The 24,925-nt window shown below is 37.3% G+C and overlaps 1 protein-coding gene across 1 annotated transcript in view; it reads right to left on the reverse strand.

Moving 5' to 3' along the window:
• VPS13B (vacuolar protein sorting 13 homolog B) overlaps positions 1 to 24,925 on the reverse strand; it is a 583,949-nt gene that overhangs the window by 90,517 nt on the left and 468,507 nt on the right. The window contains exon 41 of the mRNA XM_023763624.1: positions 2,431 to 2,627. Coding sequence (XP_023619392.1) covers positions 2,431 to 2,627 — 197 coding nt within the window. The remainder of the gene's footprint in view (positions 1 to 2,430; positions 2,628 to 24,925) is intronic.

Below are 24,925 nucleotides of genomic sequence, written 5' to 3' on the forward strand. Positions count from 1 at the left end.
TGATTGAATTAAAGATCATACACCTGCATGGGATAAACAGACCAGGTATAAGAGAGTGAATCTTTTGTCTCCAGTTCTTTGCTGAAGACTAGCTCCTCTTGGGACTAGTTAGCTCCTATTCATCCCTTAAGGCCTCAGCTTAGAAATCAGGTTTTCAAGGCCAAAGAGCTAGCTGGGAAGAGTCAGGCCTTGGAGCCAGGCCTCTAACGTGAAATTCTCTATTAAGCAGTGCTTCCACTGCACAGGTACAGTGATGCTGTACCACTGAGCGGCCTACACTATTGCAACTTTATGATAACTATGGACATGGGAGTTATTCTTTACAAACTTTTTCTTTCTTCAGTAATGTACAGTCTGATGAATATCCTTCTCAAACCAAAGAAAATGTTACTTATAAGACCATCTCTTATTATAAAAGTGTCAAGTTTTTGTCCAGTTCTAGATTTCTAGTGACACAATATACTGGAGCTAACTGTAGCAGTTTCTTTCATAATCAAATGCTGACGTTCATCAAAGCACTGATGTTTTCTTTCTAGAAATCGGGTGAAATTTAATTATTGTCCATTCTGAAAAATGTCTTAATAGTGTTTTATTAGGTGGGCTTTTAAACCAACTTTTTAAATTTCAATTTCATTAATATCAGTTTCTACCTGAAAAATAGTTAATCTCAAACAATTTAAAGCAAGATCAATTGTGAAATATTAGGTAAGTTGAAAAATCCCAGGTGAGGGCAAAAGATCTGTGCTTACAGTGTCAGAAGCTTGGTGAAAAATTGCCTGAATCTGATTGTCTGCATAAATTTCCAATCCCCAAAGGCTCTACATTTCTGTAGTGCTAAGCTTACCACAAAAGTATTTTTTATGGATGTTTCAGATTCAGAGGAATTAACCTTGTCTAAAATGCTCCTTTCAATAATGAAAATGCATTCTTTCATAATTAGAATCAAGAAATGATTTCTAACCTGACAGTAAATTTTATTACACATAGTTCTATTTTCTGAGGTTTCCTCATTTCTGACTAGGTAACCTATACTTAGATTAGGCAATCTTTCCATCCATCTGCTAATTCTCACAGGATGGGTGTTCTTTTCATTGCTGCATTACATATAGGTAAAATCAAGACCCTACTCCTCTGAAACATTTTCACTAATCATATATTACTGGGTACCCTCTGAGAAAGGTAATTATTTTTGAAGAGCCCAAATGACCTAGAAATAGAATATATAAAGTATGAAACATATTATTATTAAGCATACAAAGTCATCAATTAAGAAGACTGAAAGGCAACAGACTAAAATGTTAACAGGTTATTTCACTGTGATATAATTATGCATGGAATAGTGTCATACTTTCCAATGAACTCTTCAATGAACATACATTGTTATTAATAAAAAAGAGAGAAAGCATTCAAACTCTATAAAATATAAAGTAAAAATCAGAATATCCAATGGTGTACTATGATTATGAGCTTGTAAAGGCGTACAATAATGGGCAAAAATAAAGGTAATAGAAAAAACAGTTGATTTTCAGGGTGTTTGAATGGTGGATTCCTTTTCTCTCTGTTAGTGTCAGATGCTGTTTGGGGGGGGGGAGGGGAAGGAGGGGTTATATAAAAGGAGTAAGATTCTTCCATCAGGAGAACTGGAAGGCAGGACACTGAAACAATGGGCAGTAGGAGGGGGTCACAGGCCACTGTCCACAGAACATCACATGGGCAAAGGCACGCTCCACTGCGTGTGATGCAGTTACTTCTCTTATGGGAGCGTGAAGAGGAAATGCTGAGGCTACACTGGAAATGGGGACAATCTGGGCCCTTTTTGCCAGGGACCATGTGTCCTGTAGGAGGTGTGGACAGGGAGCTCTGGGGACAGGGGTCAGGATACCTCTATAGCTCTAGAGACTGATGTGATCAAACCGAATCTAGAGCTAATTAAAACTTTGGCTATTAGAAATCCTTTGGGTATATTATTTTGGTTAGCCAAGTTTTTCTAATGTCTGGAGGTTTGTCTTTTATAGTTATTCTAAAAACCACTTAAGAAGGAACTATTTCCAAAAGTTATCTTTTTAGAAGGAAACAATTCAATCTATTTATCCATTCCCCTCACCCTCCAATTTCCTAAGGTTATCATTATACAAATTGTGAGGTATATATGGCTCTTTTTCTATATTTTTTGGTTCAGGATGATTGGATTCTTTTGGTAGTTTGTTTTTTGCACTTTTTATATTTACGGAAGAGGTTCTTAGTCAAGGATTAGTATGAGCAAAACAGGAGTTTTAGCACACATATTTGAAACACCAGCTCTCTCTGCTTCCTGGTTCATCTGTAATTGAGGCAGATACAGCTGCTAGCCGCTAAGTGAGGGGTCACCGGATAAGATGACAACGATGGCCTCCCCAGCACAATGCCTCTATTCCATTTCCACTGAGTTACCTCTGGTCATCAGCTCCGTTTTGACTGCTGTTCAAGACAATTCTCCAAAGATCCGAGGATACCAGTGTCTTCTGGTCATTCACAAGATTGACATCTGGCAACTGCAGTTCACAAACTTTGCTTTCAGACAGACTAAATTCTCGAAATGCAACAAAAACCTTCTGGAGTTCATCCCAGTATTCCAAACTGCAAGGAATCTATATTAAAATAAAAAAGGTTTCAGAGGGTGCAAATGGGAACTATGATGCTATGTTTGTTAAAGTGCAAATTAAACCTTCAAACAAGTTACAGCATTATAAGACTTTTAAAAAGGGTTAAGTAGTTCATAATTTCTTTATAATGAATACTTATATTCATGTTGCTTACCTATTTTATTTTAAGAGACCCATTCAAGAATACGTGAGCTTTTCCGGTGGTGATGCCCTCCCCAGGACAACATGGCCCTCGCCAAGGACGTCCTCCATCCCTCTCCAGAAGAGAAGAGAAAGCAAGAAGCACCAGGTGCAGAGCCCCAGTTCCTACTCCTGGATGTGAAACACCCAGGATGCTGTAACATCACCACCACCTCTGGCCCTGCACAAACGGTCATTTTGCATGTTGGCTGCTCCGCATCCTCCGTCAGCTGACAGGAGGAAAAGCAGGGCTTGCAGAGGATGCTCCTTCAGAAGGAAGCAGCACTAAAAGCACCTGAAGCAAGGTGAGTGGGGAATCATCCCAATAAAACATTTCGGATGCAAAAAAGAAACAAATGTGAAAAGAGCCAAGAAAGTTTTTAAGTGGAAGAGAAACAATGGGGAACAAATTCTATCAGGTGTTATTAAAAGATAACATTGGAGTAGTAACATCCAAATAGATCAGTGGTTCTCAACCTGTGGGTCGAGACCCTTTTGGCGGTGGAATGACCCTTTCACAGGGGTCGCCTAAGACCATCCTGCATATCAGATATTTACATTACGACTCATAAAAGTAGCAACATTACAGTTATGAAGTAGCAACAAAAATAATTTTATGGTTGGGTCACAACATGAGGAACTGTATTTAAAGGGCCAGAAGGTTGAGAACCACTGAAATAGATTAAAAGAATAGAATAAAAATAGTATAAGATGTAAGCACCAATACATTTCAGTATGTAATAAAGATGGCATCTCAAACAAGTAGGGGAAAGAGGTTGCAAGAACTGGCTAGCCATTTGGTAAAACCAAAGTGGGTCCCTACATCATTCCTGTATTAAAGTAAATTTCAAAAGGACTAAACATTAAAGGCTAAAAACTAAAAGGTTAAAATTTAAAAAATCAGTTGATATTTTTATCATAATAGGGCATCCTTTTTCCATGCATGGCTTGGAACTCACGGTTGTAAAAACCCCACAATCGATGAAATAAAATTAAAACAAAAACAAAGTAGAAGTATAGTCAATGATAGACCTGGGAATAATTGTTGTGATAGCAGAGAGCTCTTATAAATCAGTAAGATGATAAGTGAGCACACAGAAAAATAACAATGGCAGTTGTCGGAAGAGGCAATTAGCCATGGGACTTAAACGTCTCTGCAGATTCTTACTAATTACACAAAGGACGCAGGGCCCTGAAAACTGTTAACTGGGACCATTTCGCAGGCTGTGTTTGCAGAGAGCAACCAGGCGGGATGAGGCAGTCTCTCTCTAGGACCAAGGGCAGGTGTGCTCTGAAAGAGGTCAGTGACAAGCTCCTTGCTCCTCAGCTGAGTCACCTATGGACTCCACGCATAACATCCCCCTGGGTGCCCTTCTGCTTTTGCCCTCTTTGGACTTGGCGGCAAGAGAAACCAATGCAAACGTGATGCTCATGCTGCTTGTGAGCAATAATGTTCTTTGTTTCTGACTCAGAGTCATGTGTCTTCAGCCAGAATCCATGAACCACTGACAGGCAAATTCATTAGCTTGCACAGATAGAATCCCAGACATTGACAGCAATTAGTTTACCAAAAATATAACCAGCCTGACACATGGAAAGATACTCAACTTCACTAATACTTAAGAAGTTCAAAATAAAGCAATAATGTAATATTTTTAATTCATTAATTTGGCAGTTTTGAAAGACTGACAGTTCCCATTTCTGTAGAGGTGAGAGCAAAGAAGGTGGGGGTGGGTGGAGGTGGGCAAAGGGGGGAAAAAGAGAGACACCTGCAAAAGTGGCACATTATTTTTAAAAATACTCTTAGCAGTCTTAAACGGTTTGGCTCAGTGGATAGAGCGTCAGCCTGCGGACTGAGGGGTCTCAGGTTCGATTCCGGTCAAGGGCATGTACTTTGGTTGCGGGCACATCCCCAGTAGGGGTTGTGCAGGAGGCAGCTGATCGATGTTTCTCTCTCATTGATGTTTCTAACACTCTATCCCTCTCCCTTCCTCTCTGTAAAAAATCAATAAAATATATTTAAAAAAATACTCTTAGCATCTAACAGTTCTGGGGACACAATAGGATCTTAATAAAAGCTTCCTGAAAGAACAGATTTCTCCTTAACCTTTCTTTCCTTAATAGTGATTCTAAATCCTTTAATGGGGATATATGTTATCCCCACCTATAAGGAAGTTTCTTCTCTTTCAAGGAACTTGAGCATTCATGTGTGAAGAGGTGCCAGATGGGAGGAAGGAGAATGTATGCACGAGAGGCTAACTGTGATGAAACAGGCATATGTTCTGGTCAATGGTAAGTAACACATCCATAGCATTCTACTTCCAGCTACCATTTCTTGAAATTCTTTTCTTGTTTTCCATGACGTCCTTTTTCTAACTTTCTCCTCTGGGTCTTTGTTCCTATATCCTCTCTCAGCCCGAAATACCCTACACTCTCTAGTTTCTTGTTGTCTCACACTTAAATCCTTCCCACCTATCAAGGTTCAAATGAAATACCACCTTCTTTTAGTGTTTTCACCTCTCCTTTTTCTGAACTACAATGCTTTTTTATTTTTATTTTTTAAATATATATATTTTATTGATTTTTTTACAGAGAGGAAGGGAGAGGGATAGAGAGTTAGAAACATCAATGAGAGAGAAACATCGATCAGCTGCCTCCTGCACACCCCCTACTGGGGATGTGCCCGCAACCAAGGTACATGCCATTGACCGGAATTGAACCTGGGACCCTTCAGTCTGCAGGCCAACGCTCTATCCACTGAGCCAAACCGGTTAGGGCTACATTGCTTTTTTAAAAATGGGATCTGCTTCATAGCTCTTACCCCTGTATACCTCATGTCACAGTTATTTCTATATCTAACATCGTCCCTGGTAGCCACAATCCTTGAGGGCATGATTTCTATTTGGCAAAGCTATGGATTTTCACAGCACCCGGAAAAGTGTATACAGTGAATGTTCAAAAAAAGTTGTTGAATGAATAAATAAATAATTCATGAATGAATGAATGAGTGAATCACATACTGGTGATTTGGCCCATCTCTGACACATTAAAACTTCACCACGAAGTATAGAAGATTAAAGCATGAACACTGGAGTCAGACCTATGAGATTCAAATCCTGGTTCCATTAGCTATGCATTCTTGGGCAGGTTAATTTCTTAACATTAGTTCCTATACCTCTAAAAAGAGGAAAATAACAGAACTGTCATGAACTATTATGAGGATTAAATGAGACAAAGCATCTCATTTAGTAGCACATCCTAAAAGTTTAAGAAATGTTAGTTATGAATTACTTATCCTTCTCGTGCTCAACGAACACTTCTGAAGCATGGGTGCTATGATCAGATTGGGCAGTGGTGATTAAGAGTACTGGTTGTTAGGTTTCTTTACAATAGGTTGGATTTGGAAGAAAACAGTAAACCCCGAACCTGGGTGTTCAGAAACATTATAATCATAGTTCAACAGTTTTCTGCTGCATACCTGTTACCACGTGTCCCTTCATGTTGGCTAGGACTTGAGAGACAAAGGAATATCTTTTTGCTTAATTCCTCTCTGGACTGCCAGTGACTGCCAGTGAGTCAGCCCTCTGGCTTAGGACACTCACAACCAAAGGTGGTAAGATGTGGGGAGTGGTGTAAGACATATGTGTAAGAATATAAAAGTTTCAATGGAAGAGGACAAATGAGTTTAGGAAAAGCATATTTAAAACACCTATTTTAAAATACAAATAATAGAATGTAAAGTTCAAAATCATCGTTGTGGTAGAGAGGTTACACAGAAAAGGGTGAACATATACTTTGTTTCTGGTATTGTCTCCAGACGTTCTCCATTAAATTAATAAATAATAGCTCAGGAGAATTAGCTGTCACGTTGGGAAGCAGAGTGGGGCCTTAAGGAAAAAGCCCTCATAGTTTTAATGTACGAGGCGTGGGTTGGAATAGGTCCATACTTAAGGGAATCCAGGCTGGGAACCATTGTGGGCAGCCATTGGCAGTTTCATGGCAATTACAGTGGACTGCACCAACATGGGCTTAGAGGAGAGCAACTGAGATAAATAAAAAAGAGAAATTTGGAAGAAAACCAAATAAAAAACTTTATTTAGTTAGCAACTATGTGTGAGGCTGGCTCTGTGGTTACATACTTCAATTGGAACATTCCAGGCTACTTTGAAAATTCAAAAAACAATAAAAAACTACTAAAGAAATACATCCCCAAATATGCCAGTTATGTGTTTGTCAGGAATTTTCTTTATACGCCCCACTTTCCTTGGTTAATAAAGGGTTATTAATAAATTCGCTCCCAATGAAAATTCTGTTGAAAAAGTTTTAAAATTGTATGCCTGTAAGTGCATTTGCAAAAGTCACATATTAACTCTTTTGCCATTATAAGAATATATTTATCTTCAAAACTTCAAAAGAAAAGCTAATAACACTGAATATAATTAGTATTTTAAAGGGAACTTTAGTCAACTGTCCATTTAAATATATATTGAGCCATAAATTTATAAATCTTATGGATATAATCTTTGTATTTTCCTATTTCTCCATCATAAAAAAATCTTGTTGTGGGTCCACCCCACCAAGAGCTCCTGAGCATCTCTCTGCCCCCAAAGCAATAAAGGTGTCACCCACATCCCTCAAGCCCCCTCTGCAAAAAATAAATGAATAAATAAATAAATAAATAAATAATCTTGTTTGCATGAAACCCTGGCCCTGCCACTTGAATCACTGTTCTAAGACCTTGAGCAACTTATTTAATGACTCTGAGCCTCATCTGTGAAATGCAGCAAATAAAAAACCATATTATTTTTAGGCAACATTGAGGATTTTGGGCCTTATCTTAATAAAATCAAAGGGTTATCTTAGAAAGGTTTGAAGCAAAGAAGTTAATGCAGTCAAATTTATGTTTTTAAAACCTTTGGATACTGTGTAGAGATTACTGTTAGGATTAGAAAGGTCCAAGCTAGAAACATAGTAGCTTAGCATATGGCTGGTGGCAGTGGAGTGGTATGTGGGAGATTCCTGGGACATAAAAATTTGGTGACTGATTATATGTGAGAAGAGGGAGGTGTCAAGAATGATTCCCAGGTTTTTGGCTCAAACCACTGTGTGGATACTGATGTCATTTAGTGAGAGGTAGGAATCACTTGTCTCGTGTAGAGGAGGGGAGACCGTGAGTTCATTTTTAGACAAACTGGACTGGAGGCCCCAATGAGCGATCCAAGTGGAAATCTTGAGTACGGAGTTGGTTGTTCAGAGAGCACACGGTTATAGGGTCTTCCAGCCTTAACCTTTTGCAGGAAATGGAAGGACTAACACAACAGCAAAGTTTAGGGTATTTGTTTGCAAGAGGGTGCTTGAAGTGATGAATTAAAATATAAACTAGTTAAACGGGATGTGAAGACAGAGTAAGATGAGGGATAGGCAGAAATCAGAGAACTATAGGTTTATATATAATAGTAGTTTACTAGATGACTACAGTAGGGCTTGTTGAGTAAGCAGGATGGAGAGACTGAGAGACTGTGAGGGAGATTAGAATGCTGAAATGGACGATTCAGGAGGCAGAGGACTTTTGGATGATGTTAAGGTCCAGGGCTGTGTGTGGGAGAGGGTAGTTAGATGGAGTGGGGAGAAAAGCACTAGGATGAGATCAAGTTGGCGTTTGGCTGGGCCACTGGCCTGAATGCTGATGGCAGTGGAGAAACAGGCTGGAAGGCCCTGGGTCAAGACTTCTGAGAAGGAAAGTGATAAAAAAGTGAGCAGATGCAACACAAGGGGTGAGGATGACATAATTAGGTGCAGTGAGTCTAGAAGAAGCAGAAGAATTTTACAGGAGGGTAGAAGGATAAAGGCAAGTGGCGTTGGTGAGCAAGGAGAACATCTCATCTCCTGACCATGGGATCCCAGAGAATCAAAAGCCTCCACCTCAGAGGGTCACAATGGTGCAGAGAGCCCCAGGGGACAGCAAGACTTCCTTTAAGCTACAGGGGTAGGGAAATGCTTGAAGAGGCTGAGGGTTAGGAAGTTCACTAATCACAGAGCAGGTGTTTGGCAGGCTCAGTGGAAGAGTTTGGGAGGTGGAAGAGGAAGGAGGTTGGTAAGAGGACAGTAGGATACACATCAGTATCTAGACAAGAGAGGATAAGTCTTATCGTTTGAGTGGTGACTAGGAAAGAAGGAAGGGAGGCATGTGTTGGAACTGAGTTCCGATTTAGGAGGGGTAGGGGCAATGCTTGAGTCTAAAGCAGCCGTGGGCAAACTACGGCCTGCGGACCGGATCCAGCCCGTTTGAAATGAATAAAACTAAAAAAAAAAAAGACCGTACCCTTTTATGTAATGATGTTTACTTTGAATTTATATTAGTTCACACAAACACTCCATCCATGCTTTTGTTCCGGCCCTCCGGTCCAGTTTAAGAACCCATTGTGGCCCTCGAGTCAAAAAGTTTGCCCACCCCTGATCTAAAGGTAGCCTACTGCTCCTTCTGGAGGCCTGGCCCGCATTCCGTGTTCTCTGACAACTATTCTTAAAGAACTCCAGGTATTTCTCCAAAAAACTCAGAGTACAGGGTCTGATTCATGATATATGATTAATAGTTCTTAAATTAATCAATGCAGATAGGGGCTGTAAAGGTAACAATTTTAGCTTCTTTTGAAAAGGTTTTGCTTTATATACTGAACACTCCACTCCCTTCAATTATTTTGTAATCACACCCACTTTTTAACAAACTTTCCATTAGCTCACTAATCTTCCTTTCCCAGTGAGAAGCTGACATTTCCCAGCTAATCTCTAGGTTAGTAGTAACATAATTAAACTAAAAATCTAGTGCGGTCATTTTGTGCTTCATGTGGTAGCAATTAATTATTCTGGGCTCTATTTTGTGTGATCTATTTAAAATAACTTTATTATGTGCTTTTACGTTTGAAAGAGATGATGTGAATGATCTTTAGTTACATATCTATAGCTGAGGATTTATTATTAATGCCGGCACGGAATAACTTGAAGGAAAGATGACTATTCCAAGAAAGTCTGGTTGCCAAAAAATAGTTTAGAAAGCCTGAATATCTAGTACTGAGTCATGAGAAGTGGGAAGACGTAAATTGGCTTCCCTGGAAAACATTCCACATGTAACACATGGTACATTTCAAATGACTGTCAAGATTATATATATTTTTATTACATTTTGTTTTCCTATGCATTATTTGACAGGACCTAAAAAATTAGCCAGCCATACATAATAAACTGTACTCTAAGCATATGTGGTCTCTGCATATGAATATATTTTAGGTTGTATATCTGCCAGTTGGTAAGAGCACATGTATTTTTGCATTTAAAATGTTATTCCACAATTTGTTTCCATTTGATGGCTAATTTGGGAAGATTTGCATGTGTGTTGGTGATTTAAAAATATTTTTGGTACAAAGAATATTTTGGCACTTAATCTGTTTTTATTACTTAATAGTACTGCCAAGACTATTAGCAGGGTTGCGACTGCCCATGTGTCCTCACAGATAAAAGCTGATTTCGCTGATTCGGCTGCTGAGGCTGGGCCATTAGCCCTTTGCCCACTCAGTCCCACTAAGCAAACTAGGCAAAGGATACAGAAGTGTCTTCCCTGTATTTATGTGCACGATAACAAGAGATGTAGTAAGCGATGTATTCTATCAGTCTGCCTCAATAGTCCTTTCCTTTATATTATGACAAAATAGAGGTAAGTGACTATGTAGGGTTGGCCGGTAATAGAAGCTGGAGTTTCCTTCAGGACTAAGTCACTAAAGCCTGGTTACAGCAGAGGGTACCATCTTAGTCACCCTCCCACCACATTTCCAGACTTATTGGGTCTCCAAGTCAACAGGTGATTACAGTTGGGGAAGAGCAGATGTTTTTCTACCACCACCTGTGTTTTCGGTAGTTGCAGTAATAATAATACTGATGGCAGCCTGGATAGATAAAACAACCTTGTGAATAGCCATTTACAATTTACAAAGATTTTTCTTATACATTGTCATAGTGAGGAAAATATGCTTCCCAGTTTACAGATAGAGAAGATAGAGAACTGTGGTTTAGAGAAGTTAGGTAGTATGTTCAAGATTACACACTTAGTTAGTGGCAGACCTTTTGGCTATAAATCCTATGCTCTTTAAACTAGTTACCTTTGGATTAAAGAAGAAAAACAGACCCCATAATGTGTCATTAACAATTTCCTGTTCCATTTTCTTTAAAGTGAATTCTTAGGAAGAAATCTAAATGCAGAATACATTTTGATCTTTACCATTTATCCCAGGAATTTATAGTTGGCAATTATTTTTCTCTTTAGCAGACTTTTCCTTTCAGCATTTTGAATATGTTACTCCTCTGCCTCCTGCCTCAATGGCTGCTGATGAGAAATCAGCTGCTAATCTTACTAAGTATCCCTTGCATATGATGAGTCACTTCTCTCTAGTTGCATTCAAGGTTGTTTTTTTTAAAAGTTTGACTGTGCTTGGAGTGGAAATCTTTGAGTTTATTCTAGTTGGAGTTCATGGAGCTTCTTAGATGTGTCAACTAATGTTTTTCATTAAATTTGGCAAATGTGCAGCCATATTTCTTTAAATATTCTTTCTTCCCTTCTAAGACTCCCATCATGTATACTAATATATTGATTCCCTTGATGTTATATTCCACAAATCTCTGAGGCTCTGTTCATTTGTCTTCATTCTCTTTTCTTTTTGTTCTTCAGACTCAATAATGTCAATTAATGTAACTTTAAGCTCACTGATTTTTTTCTCCTGCCTGTTTAAATCTGCTGTTGGACACCTCTAATGAATTTTTCATTTCAGTTATACTTTTCAACTCTGGGATTTCTCTTTGGTTCTTTTTTAAAAAAAATCATTTCTATCTTTTTATTGATATTCTCCATTTAATTAGACATTATTGTCTTATTTTCCTTTCATTCTTTAGACAATGCTTTCCTTAGATTCTTTGAACATATTTAAAACTAGTAGCCCGGCACATGAACCCATGTGCCAGTAGCTTGCTGCCGTCCTCCTGTAGCTCTCCCCGCCCCCCCCCCCCCGCCCGCTCCTGTAGCTCTCTGTAGCTCACTGCCCCACCCTCCTGCTGATTCGTGATCCGGTTGTTACACAGTAGGTCATTACATAACGACCATTTGCATATTACATCTTTATTATATAGGATAGGTGGTTAGCCCTGCCGGGTAGCTCGGTTGGTTAGAGTGTCGTCCCAATATGCCAACGTTGTGGCTTTAGTCCCTAGTCAAGGTGCATACAGGAATCAACCCATGAATGCATGGATAAGTATAACAATAAATAGATTTCTCTCCTTCTCTCTCTCTCTCTCTCTCTCTCTCTCTCTCTTTCTCCTTCATCTCTCTCTCTCTCTAAAAATCAAAAAATTTAAAAAAATTAAAGTAAAGATCAAAATAGGTGGTTAAAGTCTTTGTCTAGTAAGGTCAACTTCTGGGTTTCTTAGGTACAGTTTCTATTGATTGTTTTTTTCCTGTACATGGGCTAGACTTTCATATTTATTTGCATGTTACATACTTTCTTGGTCAAAAACTAAACATTTTAAATGATATAACATTTTATTATATTAGTGATGTAATAAAATAGTAATAAAATAGTGACACAATAAAATAGTAATATCATTAACTATATTACTCTTATTATATTATTAGTAAATAATGGCAACTGTGGAAATCTGATTCTCTCTCTTCCCCAGAGCATCCTATCACTGCTATTTGTTGTAGTTGTTTGCATGTATTCTTTGTCATATGGTCAGTGAAGTTTTTACTTGGTGAGCTTAGTGGTCAGTTAATGATTAGATAAAGATTTCCTTAAAGGTTTGGAACCAGTAAGGCCATTGCTGGGGGGCTCTGTGTGCCTATTGAGGCATGCCTTCAACTCTGTGTTAGCCTTCCCTTCCTACTTGTGCAGAGCCTTAAGAGCAACCAGAGGTGACAGTGCAGGGCCTTCTCAGGTCAATCTTGAGCATGCACAGAGTCTGGGCAAGTGCACAGCCACACACATGTGTATGCTCCTCTAGTTTCCAGGAATTTGAAGGAGCTTTCAAACTTCTGTAGCCATCTTATCCCTCGGCTTTTCCTTTTAAGCTTCTCAGCTTAAAAGTTTATCTGTGATCCTGCTCCAAGCAGCCTTTACATTAATTTCCTTGAATTCTTTCTGACTTCCATCTCTAGGGATGGTGGAGGGAAGGCTTTCACAGTAGAACATTCATAGGTGATAACTTTTGAAAGTACAGTGGGGCCTTGACTTACGAGTTTAATTTGTTCCGAGACCGAGCTCGTTAAGGAGCTCGTTAACTCAAATTACTCTATCAACTCAATGCAAAAAATAGGCCGAGAGACAGCTGGTATCTCAAAAAACTTGTTAGTCGGGACACTTGTAAGTCAAGGCCCCACTGTATAATCATTGTGAAACTCTTACTTTATTAATAGAAAGTTATTTTACCTCATTAACTAAGTAAAAGTATATACTGCATTTATAGCAATGTCAAGGTGGTGATAAGACCAAATATATTCTCCAGTGGAGAGAGCACTGGAAGGATTACAAGTAGATAGGTTCAAGAGCTTTCAATAGATGAGTGGAAGAGAGTAGGGAAGTGGATAATTAAGAAATAGAAAGTGAGGTCTGAGCATGTAATAATGGATTGATGGATGACTGAAAGAGACCATGTATATGTAGAAATGAGAATAAATAGCAATATAACATTAAAACCTAGTAAGGTAACAAACAGCTTTGCCTCTGTATAGTACAGAAGAGGTTTCTATTTATAATTGTGACTGGACTTAACTGTCTTTTAAAACATGAAGAACACTTCTTATAATGAGTTATTTATAATGATAAGAGGAGAAACATATTCATCACACACAATCAATGCAGTTAAAGATACTTTTCCATAGTTAGTAAGTAAAAATCTAATCTGATAATGGTATTTGTCAATTTTTTTGGTGTGTCTATTCCAAAGTATAAATCTACCATTTAACAATGACATAAAATACAAATATGTTTGCAATCTCAAACGTTTTAGCTTTTATTTCTAAATAATATTATTTCTTTTTACATGTATCTGCTTTTTAGTTGATTTTGAAGAAGGAAAAGAAAGCTTCTATACATCTTCAACTAATAGAAGCCATACAAAAAAACTCCAAAAACGTAAACTATTGGAACCAGTTGAGAAACCACAAGTATTCAAATGCAGGAAATCATGATTTTATAACATTTTAATGTGATCTACTCTTGGGAAACCAAGTTAACCAAACCCTATTTCTGTACAGGAAATATTCCAGCACACAGTTGTAATGCACTGTGGTGGAGTGGCACAGCTGCAGTGTTCACCTGTAATGCCCCACTGGTATTGTGGCTGACTGCATTGCATCAGGCTGCTTTCCTGTCCGGAAAGCCCTCTAAGTACAAACAAGACTCTAAGTCCAGATTTTATTTTCCCTTGGTATCAGGATATGGTAATTTAAGAGCCCTGAGAAATACTTTTAGCCTTTAAAAGGAAATATGTAACATTCTTTTATTGGGATCTATGTTTGGGTTGGTTTTCAAAAAACTTAACATATGACCCAGTTATCTTATCAATTTATCAAGCTACCAAGTTTCAAGCAAATGCAGGTGTGTAATATGACATCTTTCAAAATAATATTTTTCCTTAAAGAGAAATAATAAAAATGTATTAGGAACTTCTGAGTCAAAACTAACTTCAGCAGGGGACTGTACTTCTGTACGGTTTCTTTTAACGAGACTCAAACCCTAAACTCAATATTGTGTTCTTATCTCATCTCTAATTATCCAGATATTTTATTCATTTGTAAGAAACAGTCGCATATATATATGGCATATTGTAAAGAGCATTAACTGGGAATCAGGAAGAGGTTAATTGTAACCTAAAGTTAATTGCTAACTGGTTTTGTCACCTTGAGTTGAAGTCACGACCAATCTGAACCTAATTTTCTTATCCATAAAAAATTAGGAGGATGGGATAAGATTACTTTAGCTCTTTCCAACTCTAAAGTAATATATAAACACAGGATTTGTTTTTTAAGTCTATATTTTAGGAAGAAAGTTTATATTTTAAAGTGTATGCTATCTGCCAAGATTGACATGATTTTATTCAATCTTAATGGTAATTCTGTAAGTTAGTAAGAATATAACCATTTTACAGACGGAGACAATAAATCTCAGGAGGGTTAAACAACTTGCCAAGGACCTGCAATGATAGGAAGTTACTGAGCCCTGCCTGTTGGATGCTAGGACCCAGGAGCACATTCATCTTATGATACCGACTCCGGTATTTAGTTGCCTGATTGTGGCAGGATTTCAAAAATATGTAATCTGACAAATAAGCAATGGTCATAAACCAAATACAGTTATACTGTGGTAATTTTCTATATAGCTATTTATAAAAATTAAAGTTCAAATACAGTAATCATTGATAACAGCTCTTAACAAACCTTTATAATAAGAAAGAGAACTACAGTACAGATAGAGTAAGCCTTAATAATTGGAAAGAAATCAATAGAAATTACAGAATAACTTTTAAAAACCAGAAAATATTTTACAACAAAAAGCAGGCTTAGCATATTTTATAAAGGTTTGTTATGAAGTTAAACCTTTAGACTAGCTCCAGCCCTTTCTAGTAAAGGGCTAGATAGCAAACGTTTGAGGCTTTGTGTGCATGTTCTGTTGGGACTACTTGACTTTGCCTACTGGGGCATGTAGATAGTACCCGAATAAGTGTGCCTGTGTGCCAATAAGATTTTATTTACCAAAACAGGTGGCGGGCTGCACTTGGATTGCAGGCTGTAGTTTGCTGACCCCTTGAAGAGTGTTGTTCGATAGATGCCCTTTCGGGTCCATGTCTGAGGAGATAATTCTCCACAGGCCTGTCACATTTCCACACACCTCAGAGGCGAAGGCATTGTCTTTGTTCCAGGCTATCTTTGAATGAAATATGTATAGCCGACAGCTATGGAAGACAGACAGTATCTCCCTACAAAAAAGGGGCAGGCATGCTTACTGTCTTTTATAAGAAGATTCAGGTTCCCCAGGTTCCTTCCCCACCCTGTGTGTCTAAGTGTCACCTGGCTCTCTTCATGTCACCCGTAGGGAACTGAGGCTTGGGGAACTGACACATATGCAGACAATTGGTTGTCGGTAATAAACTGTCCTTCGCCTCTGACCTAGCACTCCCATATTTTCTACCAACATCCATGGGACTGTGGCAGGCTAAGTTGTTAACTTGTAAATGGAGTAAAACTCTGATGCTCCATAATTTTTGACAAAATCTATAGTGTATTTAACATATATTTTTATATGTACTACATAATTACACACATATATAAATGTCTGTATAAGAATGAGATTAATTAGCCTATTAATTAAACTTAATTTATTCACCAAATATTTGTTGTTTCTGTGGTAAGGGCAAGTGAGAGGTACAATGGTCAGCAAGATAGACATGGTTCCTGACTTCCTGGGACTTACAAGCAAGTACATAAATATTAAGTGCCTGGCATTGTCAGAAACAATTTAAAATATTTTTTAAAAATATATTTTTTACACCAATTACTCCATAGTTTTCTGGTAAATTTGGATTTGTCTCTATTGTCTAAGTTTCCTAAGGCAATCATATTCTCAAACAACCACCTCAACACTGTAGCCCCCAAGTGGGCTGCAAAGAGTAGTCAGGCATATCTATAATACATACCCTTACAGGAGACATGAACATCTTTGACACTGATTATGAGTCTTTTCCTATTATCTGTCATGTCAAATTTGCCTGAAATAATGACTTACAGTAGTTTAGTGCCAATCACTCTTAACCTTATACTTCCCTGATTTACCATTAAGAACAGCCATAGGGTGTTAGAAAATATGTCTATTTACACAGCAATTGAACGTATTGGACCACAGCTCCGCTCACTTGGTTTGTTTTTAGGTTTCAGGTGGCGAGGGAACAAAGAAGGCTCTCATAGATATCTATAATTTTCTAAGTCTTGCAAAATCATCTCTTATAAAATCTACGGAGAGGCAAATTTCCTGGGCTGGAATGACTGGCTCTTTCTTCATGAATTTACAGATAGAATTTCTGGCTGTACTGACCACCATTATTTGGTGGTGACCTATGTCCTGTTAAATAAGTCATCATGTAGAAAGAATGTAATGTGGAAAAGATGAATTTTGGGAGTGCTTTTTAGACAATTTAGTTAAGTTCAAACAAGGCCTAGCCTAGAATATAAGCCACAGACACCTAATTTGCTGTTTAGGGCACATCACAGGCTTTATGTGATGAATTTTTCTCTTGAGATTCATGGAAAGAAGCAAAATGTAAAATAGAAAACTAACAAATAATATAGACAAAGGCAGAAAAAAAGAACCAATAACCAGTTGTGCCCATAGATCTGTTTTTGTATTCACAGAGTCACCGGCACCTTCTTGGGTGTTCCCCACTCTGACCCTCTTCCCCTGACCCTGCTGCCCAAGGGGAAACAAGTATTCTCGGAACATGTCTCTCTGAGGAAAACAACCCCACACAAAACACAAAGAACAAATTCTTCTATAGTCCACAAATATAACCAATTCTTAAACTTTAGTGAACAATTAAAATAAATGACATTGATTTTAGAGACTTACTTTTAGGGTTAAAAATCTATAAACATTTCTGCCATGTTACATACTCATAAAATATTTTAAAGATCTCGGTTTTCATTTATAATACAAAAACTGACTATTCCAAAGAGCACCAGAATGATTTTATTCCTGAATGAAAAATACAGGATTTTGGATTCTTTAAAAGGTACAATCGGGGGCAGGTCTGATGAATTGAGAGCTGGTATGCATTTCCTTGAAGCTAATGAACTATGATTTTTTTTCTTTATTTCTGCAACTATATATCTTCACTCACAGAACTTTATTGTACCTCAACTGAATATTATGGTTTAATAGTTTGATCTAAGTACTTAAAATTCTTCTGGCTAAAAGCCAAATTCAGAACTTTTTTGTACAATAACATATCTATTTCTAACTTCTGGCCTGCTTCTCCCTTTGGACCTCATCCCTGACAGACATCTGTATTTTGTAACTTTTCCTGCTTTCTGGCTCTGAAGATATTCTAGTTTTGGCCCAATAATCCTTTTCTGTTTGAATTCATTAGCGTGAGAATCGCAGGACTGGAAAGGACTTTGGGAGGTCATGTAGGCAACTTGTTGCTCTGGACAGCACTAACTCCAAACCAGGAAGACAAATGATGTTTAAAGACTTGTGGAGAAGATTTTAGGATTTCTCTCATCAACACTGGAGTGCTTAGCATGCCTCACTATTAGAAAATGCTTTGTGATATAATTTTCATTTTGTAAAAATGTTATTTGGCAGACATCACGGCTTTCTATAAAATGAACCACCATATAGCTTATATTTTTAGTCCATTAGAAGGATAGTGAAGACTGAACTAAATTACTTGCTGGTCTCCAATGGTCCAGAACTGAGGCAAGGGAAGTACTTAGGTTACATGACATTAACATCGCTTTATTGATAGTAACGCACATGTTATAGATGTTGTCATTCTCATTTAGTTTGGTCTTTAGTTTTAATCTATCTTATCTACTACAAACAAATGAGAGTATTTTCTAAGTTAATTTTTCATAAAAAATGCCTAATACCAGCATAACTGGGTTCACTTACTAGCTATATGATTTTTAGCAAATTCTATCTGCAGTTTATTAAGTTATAATGGTGATATGGAATGCACAAGATTTGGGAAGGGCAAATGAAAGACTATAGGTAAACTGCCAAACAAAATTTTGGCACATAGAAATTGCTCAATAAATGCAAGCTGCCTCTTCTCTCTTAGTGAAAAATGAGTCACTGAATTTATTTCTGTGGGTTGGGGAAATGGATAATAAACTATCATAAACATCGATGGATGTTAAAACCAGCATGTAAAAGTGATGGATCAGACTGACACCACCTGATCAATTTTAACACTGCCAAAAGAGAAATAAGCTGACATCATGTGCCCTGTGTTGTGATAAAGTAGGAAGATAACAGTGACACTTAGGAAGTATTCTTCCCCCAAACCTCCCCCCCGCCCCCTCCTAGCAACTCAAATCTAATCAAACTTCTATAATAACTATTACAGAAAATAGGGAGGATAGAGAAAAATGTTAGGTAATATTATAAGGTCAAATGAGTCAAAGTACAGAAGGTAGGAAATTCTATTGGTCAAATGATCCCATCTCTGCAACAAATAAATGACGGGGGAGAAAAAAGAGAGATGGAACTGTTATAGATTAAAAGACACATAAGAGCCATATCAGTCAAATGTAATGTGTGGATCTCAGTGGGACCCTGATTCAAACAAACCAACTCGGAAAAAACATTTCTGAGACAATATGGGAGAAGTAAATATAGACTATTATATGACATTAAGGAATTATTATTAATTTCATTGACTATAGCAGATACTGAAGTTATGTTTAAAGATATTTACCTGTTAGCAATGATTACTGAAGTATTTATGGTGAAACAACATAATACCTGGGATTTCTTTTAAAATATTCCAGAAAAACAATAATAGCACCAACAAAAAGTGAGCAGGAAAATAGATGTAACAAGGACAACAGGCTATTGATAATTACTAAAGATGTGTAAGAGACATGTAGAGTTTATTATATTGGTCTCTCTACTTTGGTATATTTCAGATTTTTCATGACAGACACATTTTTTCCCCCCAAGGAGAATCATCAAATTCCCCCTCCCCCTCAAACTAAAATTCATAAAATGATAAAAGTCTTTCTGAGAAATAATGTAAAAAGCATATCAATCAAGAAAATTTAAAATTTGTGCTTGAAGCTTCCTTCAAAATCAGTTCAAAAATCATTTTAGGAGATAGAACTCATATAACAGAAATAACTTTGATGAAAAAAGGCCAAATTTATACTGCATCAATAAAAAAAAAGAAAAAAAGAAAGAAAAGAAAAAAGAAGGTGCCATCATGGAAAAAATATTGGCTAATCATATATCTGATAAGGGGACAATATCCAAAATATATAAAGAACTCATACAACTTAATATAAACAAACAAAAGGTCAGAATATCTGAATAGAAATTTTCCCAAAGAAGACATGATGGCCAACAGGTACATGAGATATTCAACTTCACTAATCATCACGGAAATGCAAATCAAAACCATAAGGATATATCACCTCATATCTGTTAGAATGGCTAGCATCAAAAAGACAAGAAATGACAAGTGTTGGCGAGAACGTGGAAAAATGACGGCTCTTGTGTACTGTTGGTGGGGATGTAAATTAGTTCATTCAAACAGTATGGAAGTTCCTAAAAAAATTAAAAATAGAAGTACCATATGATCCTGCAATTCTACTTCTGGGCATTTATCCAAAGAAAATGAAAACTCTAACTTGAAAAGATATATGCACCTCCATATTCACAACAGCATTATTTACAATAGCCAAGATATGGAAACAACCTAAGTGTCTACTGATAGATGAATATATAAAGAAAACATCTGACAAAATGTACTTTAAAACAAAGGCTATAGTAAGAGACAAAGAACACTACATAATAACAAAGGGAACAATAAATAAGAGAATATAAACCTCGTAAACATTTATGCACCCAACACAGGAGCACCTAAATATGTAAAGCAAATCTTCATGGACATAAAGGGATAAACTGACAGTAATTCAGTCATAGTAGGGGATTTTAACACCCCATGGACATCATTGGATAGATTTTCCAGACAGAAAATCAACAAGGAAACAGCGGCCGTAAATCACACACTAAATCAAATGGGTTTAATTGATATCTTCAGAGCATTTCACCTCAAAGCAGCAGAATATACATTCTTCTCAAGTGCACATGAAACATTTTCTAGGACAGACCACATATTAGGACACAAAACAAATCTCAATAAACTTATGACTGAAATCATATCAAGCGGCTCCTTTGACCATAATGGTATGAAATTAGAAATCAATTACAAGAAAAAAACTGAAAAACACACATTTGAAAGCTAATTAGGTCACTAAACAATGAATGGGTCAAGAAAAAAAAATCAAAAGATACCTTGAAACAAATGAAAACGAGAACACAACAACCCAAAATTCATGGGACAAAGCAAAAGCAATTCTCAGAGGGAAATTCATAGCATCACAGGCCTACCTCAAGAAGCAAGAAAAATCTCAAATAAACAAACTTTACACTTAAAGGAACTTGAAAATGAACAAAGCCCAAAGTGAGAAGGAAGGAAATAATAAAGATCAGAGCAGAAATAAATGAAATAGAGTCTAAAAATACCATATAACAGATCAATGAAACCAGGAATTGGTTCTTTGGAAAGATAAACAAGATTGACAAACCTTTAACCAGACTCATCAAGAAAAAAAGAGGACCCAAATAAAGAAATACAGAGGATTCTAAGAAAATATTAAGAACAACTATATGACTACAAATTGGACAATCTGGAAGAAATGGGTAAATTTCCTAAAAGTATACAATCTTGCAAAATGCAATCAGGAAGAACAGGAAATCTGAATAGACATATTGCAACTAGTGAAACTGAAGCAGTAATAAAAAACAAACAAACCCAAAAACAAAAGTCCTGGACCAGATAGCTTCACAGGAGAATTTTACCAAACATTCAAAGAACTAATACATATCCTTCTCAAACTATTCAAAAAAAAAATCAAGAGAAGACTCCCAAGTTCATTTTATGAGGCCAGTATTATCCTAATTCTGAAAACCAGATAAAGACACTACAAAGAAAGAGAATTACAGGCCAATTATCCCTGATGAACATAGATGCCAAAATCCTCAACAAAATACTTGCAAACCAGATTAAACAATACATTAAAAAAATCATACACCATGATCAAGTGGGATTTATTGCAGGGATACAAAGTTGGTACAATATCCACAAATCAATAAACATGACACACCACATAGACAAAATGAAGGATAAAAATCACATGATCAAATCAATAGATGCAGAAAAAGCATTTTATAAAACCCAACACCTACTGATGATAAAAACTCTCAGAAAGTGGGAAAAGAAGAAATTTATCTTAATACAATAAAGGCCATATATAACCCCACAGCCAACATTATACTAAATGGACAAAACCTAAAAGCATTTCCTTTAAGCTTGAGAACAAGACAAGTATATCTGTTTTCACCATTCTTATTTAATATAGTTCCAAAAGTCCTAGCTACAGCAATCAGAATTCAAAAAGAGCTAACACCCAAATGTCCAATAACCTATGACTGGTAAGTGAAATATAGTATATCCATGCAATGAAATATTATTTGGCAACAAAAAGGAATAAAATACCGATCTGTAATACAACATGGGTGAATTGTGAAAACATTATGCTTAATGAAAGAAGCCAGTCACAAGACTGAAAATTATATGGTCCCATTCATATGAAATGTCCAGAATAGGTAAGTATAGAGACACAAAATAAATTAGTGGTCGTGTAGGGGTGGGGAGTGGGGGACTGGCGGGTGACAGCTAAAGCACAGTAGGTTTCTTTCTGAGATGATAAAATGTTCTGAAATTGACTGTGGTGATGACTGCGCAACTATGTGAATACACAAAGAACCATTCAATTGCACCCTTTAAATGAGTGAACCTGTGGTATGTGAATTTTATTTCAATAAAGCTGTGAAAAATGCTAATAGCATGAGAGAACCAAGATTTGTAACGCTGACTTTGATGTAGCATATGAAGGTGTTGCTATAAAGCATGTAAGATTCTCAAGTTTGACTTCTTATCTAACTAGGAGTTGAATTTAAAAATTGGCAGTCATGCATGCTTGAAAATATAGGACATAAGTGAACTTTTAGACCCATGCGCCTTTATGAAAACGATGGGTAAAGATTTGTGGCTTGTAATCAAAGCTCAGTTTCTCTCCAACATTCAGAATCTAGGGCAGAACAAGAGGCAAACTGGCACCTGGAGAAGGTAAGCCCTTCGAGGAAAGTAAGAACTGCTAACACAAAGCACCAACTATGCCTGGACATTGTTCCTCTTCTCACATATAGCAATCGGTTATTTCACCCAACAACTCAAAGAGGTATGAACTATTATTAGGCCTAATTTATAAGTGACGAGATCCAGATTCTATGCTCTTAACAGTTGGGCTATATGGCCTCTCTGTCTTCCTTTTCTCCTGCTTGTTACTTTCTTCAACAATGTAGCTTTTAAGAATTAACTTATACTTCATGAATAATGGCATTTACTGTGACTCTAATGGGGGAAATATTTCTATTTCTGGGGGGAATAGCTTTGCTATTTGAGGGAGAGTAATTCATAAACAGATTATTATAGACCATCAATTCATATTTACTGTCCTTTTTTTCTTTTATCCCCAAACCTTTTTAATGCAGAGCAGCAAACATCAAACACTGACGGTTAAGCATAGTTCTTCGTTTCCAGAGAGAAGTGCCCCCCACCCCTTTTAATGCAAGAGTATTTAATTGGAAAAGAGAAATAGGCTAATAAAATTTCTACCACCAAATAAAGTGACAGGACAGAAATGACTTCAGTATTCTTCCAGTTTGCAAATGTTTTCCATTTACTTTAAAAGCATGTCTTATTGACAGATTCCTTCCCCACCTCTCATTTTTTTTTTTAAGGGCAGGGAATGGTAGCATTTTAAACTACAGTATTTATTTATTTATTTATTTATTTATTTATTTATTTATTTATTTATTTATTTATCAGAAGTCTCATTTGCTTTTTAAGTTTTCACTGGGAGTCCTGCTTCAGCAGACCATTCACCAATGCACTGGGGAAGGATTTCTCACTGCAGCACAGACTAAACGGTGGGTTTCACACAGATTTATAGTGAGGATAGAAAAAACATGACATATAAAAGAACCAGTTTAATGCCTGGTACATAGTAGGTGCTCAATAAATTTGGTGTTTGCTTCTTTCCCTCTTTGAAATGGACATACACTACAAAGGCATGTCTGCAGCCATCACTCCTCCACTTACCTCTTATTTGACAATGTGTGCCAGTCAAGCCAGATTATCTGCCACTCCCCAGATGAACATTGTCTTCTACTCAATTCTGAAATTTGCTCATACTGATTATTTTTTCAACTGTTCCCCCCTGCCCCTATTTTATCTGATGGAATCCTACTCAGCCTTCAAGGACCCTCTGAATTACCATCTCCTCCATGATCCCTCTTCCTGATATTTCCAGTCCGACGAAACCCTTGTTTGAAGAGGCACATTCTCGTGTGTCTGCTATGAACTTCATAGTTTGTATTGCCTTGATCTGTGTACTTGTTATCCCTTCCAAAAGACCATTTGCCTTGAGATCAGAACCAGAGCCCCACACACTTCCGTGTCTCTCATGGCCCTAGCCCAGGCCCTTTTATCTGTATTTACTGAGTTATCTCAGGTGGAGCACTTTTAATATCTTCCCAGACCCCCTGTCATATTTTACAACATTGTGAAGACAGGATGATTGAAAGTGGGTTCAGGGAACACTCTATTTTAGGTTCCCCCTCACTGTCAAAAGAGAAGGCAATGACTTCTGGATGCAAAACTCTTAGTAGTGGGCCCAGTACTGTTACCCATAATTCAAAACCATTCATTACTGTGTCCACTGGGTGCACACAACTTCCCTTTATTTCCTAAGAGTCTGGCTCTGCCTCTTACTTCCCCAAAGCCCCCAAGACTTCTTTGTCTTTTCTGCATTTCAACAAGAATGAATCTCCTCTCTGCCTTTGAGTCCCCCGCTAAAATGATGGATGGGAGCTAAGCATTCTGGACACGTCAGTACAGCTGCCAATGGGCAGGAGACGCTTATAAAACAAAGTTCAGGATTCTGTGAACATATGTGCAGCTATAAATGATCCGCCCAACACAGCTGGAAAGAAACAACCAAGAACGCGTCCCTTTATTCTTTGTAAGCTGCATTGAAGAGGCAGATCACGTTAGATTGCGAGTATCTCTGGGTTCTCGCCTGCAGCGTCACCAGAGCTAACGTAACCTGGCCTACCAGGCCCATGTGCTCTAGCGTCACAGGAAGCTCGTAAAGCCAGGTT

The sequence above is a fragment of the Myotis lucifugus genome, unplaced genomic scaffold (genome assembly GCF_000147115.1).
Source record: "Myotis lucifugus unplaced genomic scaffold, Myoluc2.0 scaffold_294, whole genome shotgun sequence".
NCBI classification, from domain to species: domain Eukaryota; kingdom Metazoa; phylum Chordata; class Mammalia; order Chiroptera; family Vespertilionidae; genus Myotis; species Myotis lucifugus.